This window comes from Sprattus sprattus (genome assembly GCF_963457725.1).
Source record: "Sprattus sprattus genome assembly, chromosome: 12".
NCBI classification, from domain to species: Eukaryota; Metazoa; Chordata; class Actinopteri; order Clupeiformes; family Clupeidae; genus Sprattus; species Sprattus sprattus.
Genome location: NC_137910.1, coordinates 2,151,698 through 2,161,697, shown reverse-complemented (window position 1 = coordinate 2,161,697; position 10,000 = coordinate 2,151,698). Strand labels below are relative to the sequence as shown.

Genomic DNA, 10,000 nt, shown 5'->3' with positions numbered 1-10,000 from the left:
AATAGAGGTGTTATGTTTGAACAGCAGAAGCTTACCAAACGGGTCGAACTGGTGCCGAAAGTTTTTTTTGAACAGCTTGTAACACTTAAATGATCTTGTCGGAGGCCGGTTCACCAGGTGCTTTCACCTACCAGGCCTAAAATGAGAATAACTTAGAAAAGGAGGATTCTTGCTTCACCATATATCTTTAGGTGTGTGAGTGGGGAATTTTTCATGCGAACCATACCGTGCATTAGTCTGTAGGCACAGGTGCAAGCCATTCAATTAATGAAATAAGTGGAAATAATGTTATTACACTAGTGTCACTCTTTTTAAATAGCATGTCGTCTTCCATGTCTTCATAATCACACTTGCAAAATAAATGTACCTCATCTGTGTTTAAATCGCTTTGGATTTCAAAAAAGGCATATGCTAAGTTAAATAGATTCATATAGCCCAGCCATGCATGAAGCTGTTATAGGCCTTCCATTAATCCTCTCTTCACTGTATTTGGATAAACTTTCATAATTGAATGAATTCCATTATTTGGCCAGCCACTCAGTCTCAATGGATCTGGTTATTGTAATATTGTGTGGCTGTTGGCCCGTGGGAAATTGTACATTCACAGTTGTCATTCAAAGGGTAGTTCCCTTCCAGAATCCACATGCACAGATTTGGTCCATTTCAGAGTGGACCACCATCTGATTTAGAAGTAATATTAGCTTATAAATTGATGAAATGGGCTATCTGTTCAAATCTAAAGCTCTAAAGCAATCCCTTATAGCAATAGCCACTAAATGACTAACAGGACTTGCGGGTGCAATTCTACACCTTAAGAAAATGAAGTGCTAAAATGCTTTAGTACACAATGTGTAGAATTTCACCACCAAGTATTTTACCATTTCATATATGTATAAATATAAATATATATATATTTATATACACACACGTACAATGTTATACATGAAAACACCCGAGTGACACAAAAAATAAAGCACACCAATGCCAGCTCAGCTTATAGTACTGTAATCATGTTTTATCAATGCGGTCAGCACGTCAATAGTGTTAAGTCAAACCAGTTTAGAGGTACATGCAAATCCAGATACATTTTCATGTTGCTGTGTCATTACGCAATGAAAAAAAGACAGGCTTCTAATATCAAGAAAACTTTTCAGTCTGGGTAAACTGTAAATTTTATTGGAAAACAAAAATATACAACTTGGAATGAATTGTCTGAGGCATGGCTATGCCTTAAGCTTTTAAAAAAAGAAAGAACAAGAGAAAAAAAGAAAGAAAGAGAAAGAAAGAAAAGAAAGGAGGTAAAGAAAATAAACAAAGACAGAAAAAAAAAACATTAACAGAAAAGAAAATTAAAAACATCAAAAAGCATAACAAGATTCAAACAAGTAGTTCTCTAGTATAGAACTGCAGATACAAAAAGAGGTTCTGTACGAGTGCTTAAGATGACACACTCGTCTTTTTCATTTCATTGTATTTTTTTTTTGTTTCTTTTTGCAGTTAGTGCGATGCTGAGAGAAGAAGATTTTTCCATACTGTATATGCTTTTTTTTTTTTTTTTTTTAATCCATGATCCAAGATCCATGCAGAGTAAACTCCTCTACATCGTCTCCATGCCAACGGTGTGACACACCAAGCTGACAGGTCTCCCCTCCAATCACTGCCACGCAGCGGCGGGGGCGGTGCCCAACAGACATGACCAAACGATCTTCGAGTGTCACCGCAGCCCCCGCCCCTCCTTCACCCAGGCGGGCGCCCGATTCGCTCAGGCACTCGGCCACGCTGGAAAAAACCACGACGACAGCAAAAAAAATAATAATAATAAAAAAAAACAAGGGAACATGAAGACTGTGATCCTATGCGGTTTACATGCAGTTCCTCTGGATAGCCAGTAGGGGAGCAGGACAAGGGAAGGGGGGGGAGAGGAGGAGTAGGAGGAAGAGGAGGAGGAGGAGGAGGAGGAGAGGGAAAAGGCTGGGGGAGTTGGGGCTTAACGGTTTACAGATAAATTAAACCAAAAATAAGGAAAAAAGGCAAATGATTTGTAGAAGAGTGAGCATCTATACAAGGCCTTCACTTCGCCGTCATCATCTGTACGAACTCTGCGGACGCAAGAGACACAGAGAAACTATGTTGTCACAACAATAACACACAGAAACCAAGACATTAAATAAGTATATACATTATTATGTTATAGCACACAGAAATCAAGATATTAAATAAGTATATACATTATTATGTAATAGCACACAGAAATCAAGATATTAATTAAGTATATACATCATTATGTTATAGCACACAGAAATCATGATTTTAAATAAGTATATACATCATTACGTTATGTGACATACAATTTTTATGGTTTCTCTTACCAATACCAAAATCACAAGATATAAGGAAATTGTAAGTTACAGTTTATAACCTACTTTAAAAAATAAAAGTAGTGTGTCCTCAGGAGTGATTGTTTATGTGTGTGTGTGTGTGTGTGTGTGTGTGTGTGTGTGTGTGTGTCTGTGGGTAAAAAGCAACGTATTGGTTACCAACCTTCATAGTTGACCTGGCCGTCTCCGTCAATGTCGGCCTCCCGGATCATCTCATCGACCTCCTCGTCCGTCAGCTTCTCGCCCAGGTTTGTCATCACATGACGCAGTTCAGCGGCACTGATGTACCCGTTACCGTCCTGACACACACACGAGCACACACACACACACACACACACACACACACACACACGTTCAGAACAAAGCTCACATAGCTCATGTGTTCTATGTACACATTCATAAACACTTCAGTCGCTGAATGCTATTGTCTCAAAGCATACAGTATGTGGGGAAGGAAAGAACATGGACCGGTTCTGTGGCTTTAAGGGAATCAAGTAAAATGTTAACAGTCACTGACGTGTTCAGCTGGCCTGCCTATGGAAATAGTAGTGAATACCTTGTCAAAGACGCGGAATGCTTCTCTGATCTCTTCCTCGCTGTCGGTGTCCTTCATCTTCCTCGCCATCATGGTAAGGAACTCTGGGAAATCTATCGTTCCATTACCTGCATCAAGAAAACACAGCATTAAGACACTTAGACCGCTAAAAGACGCTGAAGACAGCACTTGACCGTGGGTGTGACGACTAAAGGTGCCTTTCCACTGCAGGAACTTGTGGGACTTTCAAGTGACTCGATTGTTAACAGGAACTGTCCTTTTTGTCTTTTTAAGTTTCCACCGCAATGCAGGAACTACCGAACCTACACTTTGACATAACATTTTCTCTTCGACCTCGGCGTGAATTCAAAGCTCTGCAAAATAATTTCCCCATTTCCAGCACCAAAATAAGACTGCTGGAGGAACTGAGAATGTTCTAGATAACAGCATGATTACCAAGGTTGCATCAACATTTTGCAGTAAAGCTGCTAACGCTCAAATAAATGGCTTCATTGCACCACGGTTGACATTTGCCCTGAAATACTACTGGGGCGGTTACTGCAATCAGAACATACACAAAAGTGCAGGCTGCCCTGAACTGGTCCTTAAGTTAATGCGGTGAAAACCAGCCTTCAGTGTACCTACAGGGTAGAAAAGGCATGTGTAGCTCTGTGAACTGAGTATGTGTGTGTGAATGTGTATATACACACATGCACACACATCCTGGTTGCAAGTGGACTGTAAATTGCCAGAGGCAGTTTCTCTGCCTGCCTGTCCATCAGACTGACTTTCTATCAACATCTATCTAAACACACTCACAGTCAGCATCCGTGTGTGTGTGTGTGTGTGTGTGTGTGTGTGTGTGTGTGTGTGTGTGTGTGTGTGTGCGTGTGTGCGTGTGTGTGTCCCATGCTCACCGTCAGCATCCGTGTGTGTGTGCATGTGTGTGTCCCATGCTCACCGTCAGCATCCGTGTGTGTGTGTGTGTGTGTGTGTGTGTGTGTGCGTGCGTGTGTGTGTGCGTGTGCATGTGTGTGTCCCATGCTCACCGTCAGCGTCCACCTCGTTGATCATGTCCTGCAGCTCAGCCTCTGTGGGGTTCTGTCCCAGCGAGCGCATGACTGTGCCCAGCTCCTTGGTGGTGATGGTGCCATCGCCGTCCTTATCGAAGAGCGAGAACGCCTCTTTGAACTCTGCAGCGAGAGAGAGAGAGAGAGAGAGAGATGATGAGTGGTGAGATACACTAAACAAACAAACGAACCAAATGCATCTATGCAGTACCCTCGTGAAATAAAAAACTAAATATTGTGTACTAAAATCACGTCCGACACCATTATCGGAATCGTGGATGAAACATAAGTTAGGAAACGGAGCAGTTTGTACTGAGGGAACAGACTAGCCACGAGAGAAGGGCTTATAAAGTGTGGAGTCATAGGGAGCTTGTGTAACTGTGTGTGTGTGTGTGTGTGTGTGTGTGTGTGTGTGTGTGTGTGTGTGTGTGTGTGTGTGTGAAAGGCTTATAAAGTGTGGAGTCATAGGGAGCTTGTGTAACTGTTTGATAGGAATCCCTTAAGGCTGAGTGGGAAAAAGTAAACCGCCCTCACTGCCCGGCCATTAACCACTTAGAAAAGTAAGAGCCAGACAGAGAGAGAGGGAGGGAGGGAGGGAGAAAGAAGGGATAGAGGGAAGGATGGAGAGAGGAGAGGGAGGGAGAGCGACAAGCAGGCTGTAGTAACGCTTATCAAACACTCCAAAGCACTAACATGGGCGACAACACTCACCACACACACACACACACACACACACACACACACACACACACACACACACAGTGAGCAAGAGCTCTGGTTGTCAAAGCAAAGCAGAAATGATAGAGAGGCCATCCATTAGCTCTCCATCCCTTCCTCCCTCTCTCTCTCTGTCTTTCCATCCCTCCATTACTTACTCAAGACATGAGTGTCTACTGCTGCAGTGGAGGTGTGAGGAAGGCTGGGCGAAGAAACAAAATGAGGCATGTAAGTCAAGCCAGATGGAGGCGTGGAGTGTGTGTGTGTGTGTGTGTGTGTGTGTGTGTGTGTGTGTGTGTGTGTGTGTTTGTGTGCATGAGTCAACGGTTGCTAGGAGCAGTAGAGGGCTTGCCTGTTTAACTGGGCGACACAGCGTTGTGCAACCCACCATGGAGTCAGGAGTCTCGACAACCATGACCCCTCTTACACACACACACACGCTCACACACACATGCACACTTCTCCTTCCAGTTGTATGATTCATTGGTCACACACAAGGGCTTCCTGTGTTTGTTAGAGGGATGGAGATAAGCCTATTCACACAGAGATATACATATACTATAAATAGCCTGAGCAAACACACTCACACACTTAGTGTAGTGGCTAATGTCTTGTAGGAGGAGTGGAGTCACAAACAGGGTGCAACTGTTTCCCCCTTCACCATCTAGTTCTCTCGTTAAAAAAATAATGGGAAGGCGTGTGCACAGAGTTGACAAAATACGTGGTGTGTTCATTTGTTCTCTTTCTGTCTCTCAGAATGAAACTTGATCTGTCCTTCACACACACACACACACACACACACACACACACACACACACACACACACACACACACACACACACACACACACACACACACACACACACACACACACACACACACACACACACACACGACTTCCATTTTCAGGACTGCCATCAATCGATGGTGTGTGCGTTGTCAAACAGTCAGCGATAACAACTGCAACAACTGACCACCTTGTCACCACACCGCTCTAACACCAGCTGCTCTTAATGTAGGGCAAGCCCATAAAGTGCTACCAGCCATACACACACACACACACACACACACACACACACACACACACACACAGACACACACAGACACACACAGACACACACACACACACACACACACAGACACACACACACTCTAAATGTATGGCAAGCTCATAAAGTTCCACCAGCCACAAACACAACTACAAACAATTCATGATATAAGCAAGCTTAGTATTGCTATGCTTTGTCAAGTAGCAAAGGCATCATATATCAAGTATTGAGTTCTTGTTAGTAAACAGCCAAGAGCTTTAAATGAGCCGATAACAAGGCGAGACACTACAAAGGTGTTGAAATATGGCACTGAGGGCCTCTTTGCAGTCTAATTGAAACTCAGTGATAAGATAATAAGTTGACAGCTTTGTCTTGGGGAACCTATGAGACTTAATAAATATCACAATGTACAAGTATCGCAACTGATCTCCACCCCTTATAAACACACTACAGAGTATGCAAATCAACAGGAAGTGTGCGGTTTTTAGTGTTCCACTACCTGGTTCCAAAGAAAAAGGAATAATGAATTGACTTTTTGCAAAATCAGCAATATTAGGTTTGAACGGAAAAAAACGCCAGTAGAAAACCTAGGCAACTGACTGTCGCCTTGCCTCGTAAAAATAAAGACGTTGTTACCAATAAGCCAAAGCAAAAAACACCACTACATTGAGTCACTTGCCTCAGGCACCATGTGAGACTCTCTAGAGTAGTTTCCATGGTAACAAACACATCTTAACTCACATCCCACAGTTTCTTATGCAACTTAACTTTACAGCTGTAGTGTTCCTAACACATATCTGATTTATTCTATGCAACAGATTGTGGTTGTGAGAACATTTGTACTCCTTGATCGATAAAGCTAGCTGTGGTTAGCTCATGCTCACCTTGTGAAATTGATGACCTATTAGCTTAGTGACTTGCTTTGTAGTCTGTTATTTTTCGCTATAAGCAGAGTAATACCAACATACATATTTGGGAGATATAATGGGTCTCAAGTCTATACAGAGATGTACACATGCACTTTATTGATCAGAATCGAATGCGGGTTCTCTAAAGCAGTTATTTAACTACCACTATCATTATTTAAAAAATGTTCCGAAACACTGATAATTCAAAAATGCTAATCCGCAGCATAGAGAATAACGACTCTAACTTCCACACTCTAGTATCTACAAGATAACGGCTGCTGAGGTACCCCGTTTGACGAAAATATTCGACAAGGCATAGGCATAGAATTCCATTCCACAAAGTTTCCTCCGCTAATCGTGCTTATAACACGGTTGCCAAACATGTATTTACGCATGTACAGCCCACGAAGGAAACATTTGGTTTAGTTCAAAAAGAAGCCATCTTGTTTAGTTTGTAGCGTTTGTACTTTCTTTAGTCACTGACAAGGATAACGTTGGATAGTTTACTTGGTTACAAATGATTCCTTTGTTGCTAAGGCTAAAACCTTTAGCATGCTAGCTGTTACTGATTTTATGCTTGCTAGTTTGCAAGTTCTTCAGATAATACAATTTATTTATAGTTAGGTTATAGTTATTTAACCACTGAATGCATCACGTTTACACCACTTGGCAAAATGACAATACATTTATTTAGTTTGTTCATAAGCTTGTCTGACTACACACTCTTTTATTGAGTAACCGTTCTTTGCCACGGTAGTTATAGTTACCATTGAAAGTTTCCAGACCATTGACATAGAATGGTGATTAAACTTTTATACCTGATATACTTCACAGGTGTCCAATTATACAGGTGTACGTTATAGCGTAGCTATGTCAGTTATTGGACAGTGTCAAACATCGGCCATTTTGTTAAAACCAGGGGTTTTCAACTGGTTTCGTCCCAGGGACCAACATTCTGACTAGAAAGTAATTTGCGGCCCACTGATGTGCCTGCACGCGCGTGCCTGTTTGTAACCGCTGCCGCCACGCCCCCTCCCCCCTGCATAGATATTCTGCCTATAACACTTAAATATGTGAAATTATCAGGGTACATCGCTAGCCACCGCCGCGCCCCCCTCCCCCTGCGCAGATATTCTACCTATAACACGATATTTTCACGATATTCAAGAGTAATCTGGAATTGTGTTACAAAATCAAAGATTCAATGGTTAACTGATCAACATAGGCTCATGTCGTGGATCCCCTGCAATGCCGCCGCGGACCACCAGGGGGCCACGGACCCCTGGTTGAAAACCCCTGTGTTAAACAATCAAAATGATAAGTTTAATAATGGATTAACAATCTATAGCTTCAGTTTAGAAATAGATTCACATGACAACGCGTATGTTTGCCGATAACACACGCCGTCCGATAATTAACACTGTTACGATACATTTATTATCACCGGGGTATAAACAGATACAATAGAATGTATGCAGAATATCACATTGCCGGTTCCGATTGGTACTTTCACAACTTGTACCGCTGTGACATCATAAAGCCGCAGCCCTGTTCTTTGACCTCACAGTCTCTTACGAGAGGACTTTGACCTCACAAGGGTTCGTAAAGAATGTGTCACCATGGCTTCGGGCCAGCCCTATGGGTGCTCGCTTGGCTGCTTGTGACCTCATTGGGGTCTTGAAAGACATGCAAGCGGCGCCCTCGCCTAGTCCCAACAGCACTGCTGCCACAACCGAGGCCCTGCTCAGAGAATAAACAAGCCACCGCATCGCCCGGCAACCGCATCGCCCGGCAACCGCTTCACTGTGATGGGAGCCATTCCCTTAGCTCTTGTAAACCAACCCTTCCATTTCAATGTCTGGGGCTTTCCGCTACGCTATTAGTTCACGCTACACTACATGCTGCAATAAATTCCCTTACATCCTTGGTGTCAAGACTAGTCTGTATAAAATAACCCAAAACTGCTAAAGGGACCACAATTATTAACAGGGAGTATTAAACTTCTCTCTCTCTCAACATTCTGTCTTGCAAGAGAACACCATTCAATCGACTGGTGCATGACTGAAGCACTGCCCACTGTTGCAGGGGTGTGGGAAGGAGTATAGCCTTTAACTCCAGTGTGTATCACTGTTACTCCTACAGAAGTCTTTTATATATACGCCAGTGCTGCCATAAAGGCTGGACTTCAACCACTACAGAGAAATTGGGATGAACTAAATCCAGTATGTGAAAAACAAAGAACATTATGGTGTTAGCCGGTACCATGGCGTAAAATTGGTGTCTTTCACAGCTCCGATCTATTCTGGTGATACGGTCACCTATTTGCATTCTAGCTCAACTAGGCAGAACTATTCTCAGAGTGCTAGGCCTGAGTGCAGTGACTTCATATCCTCCTACCAGAGAGAGAGAGAGAGAGAGAGAGAGAGAGAGAGAGAGAGAGAGAGAGAGAGAGAGAGAGAGAGAAATCATAAAGACGCAGCTGCAGCGCACTTGAAACACTTTCACACACACACACACACACACACACGCCTCGGAATCACAGGGTCCAAACAACCAGCTCCCAGTGAATGGCCTTTGCTTCAAAAGCAGATTCTCTGATGAAGAGAGCTTGGGTTCAACTGAACGATAGTGGTGGCGGCGGTGATGGAGGGAGGGGGTGGAGGGGTGGAGGGGTGGCTGTATGGGAACAGGGTGGGGGTATTCTGGCACAGAAGCTCTAGCCCTGCTGACTGAACTGGGCTTTGACACGGGCACACCCAGAACACATGACTGTGAGCTACAGAGAGGAAAAGCCGGTCCAAAGTACCATCACTTTCCCAGGAGAGGCCAGAATAGGAGATGGCAAGCAAGGCCGTGAAAAAGAAAAAGAGGGATAGAGAAGGTGTGCCAAAGAGAGAGAGAGAGAGAGAGAGAGAGAGAGAGAGAGAGAGAGAGAGAGAGAGAGGCAGAGAGAGAGAGAGAGAGAGAGAGAGACAGATATCTGTAAAAACCTAGGAGAAATAATTTGCAATAAAATGCAAAGCGTTGCCAGGAAGGCGTTCCTGTCGTTGGTCCATGTCCCGTTTTATAGGCCTGTTCTCTACTACAGCCAGCCATTCATTCAGGCGTTTCATTACTGTCCGTCCTAAGGAAAGCCTTAAAAGGCGAAAATATAAATCCACCGCGGGGGGAGGGAAGAGGGAGTGGGAGGGGTGGAGGAGGAGAAGGAGGAGGGGGGACCACGGGAATCCACACCATCGGCCATGTGCCAGGCACGGTTCGACAGAAAGGGAGTGAGAGAGAGAGAAGCGCAATCTTACCGGCGATCTGTTCCTCTGTCAGTTGATCAGCCTGCGAACAAACA

General features: G+C 43.7%; 1 protein-coding gene across 1 annotated transcript in view; it reads right to left on the bottom strand.

The window, feature by feature from the left end:
• Positions 1-1,137: 1,137 nt before the first annotated feature.
• calm2a (calmodulin 2a (phosphorylase kinase, delta)) overlaps positions 1,138-10,000 on the bottom strand; it is a 9,742-nt gene continuing 879 nt past the window's right edge. The window contains exons 2-6 of the mRNA XM_080849210.1: positions 9,957-9,987; positions 3,963-4,106; positions 2,935-3,041; positions 2,542-2,677; positions 1,138-2,099 (exon numbers count right to left, since the gene is read on the bottom strand). Coding sequence (XP_080705336.1) covers positions 2,071-2,099; positions 2,542-2,677; positions 2,935-3,041; positions 3,963-4,106; positions 9,957-9,987 — 447 coding nt within the window. The 3' untranslated portion in view covers positions 1,138-2,070. The remainder of the gene's footprint in view (positions 2,100-2,541; positions 2,678-2,934; positions 3,042-3,962; positions 4,107-9,956; positions 9,988-10,000) is intronic.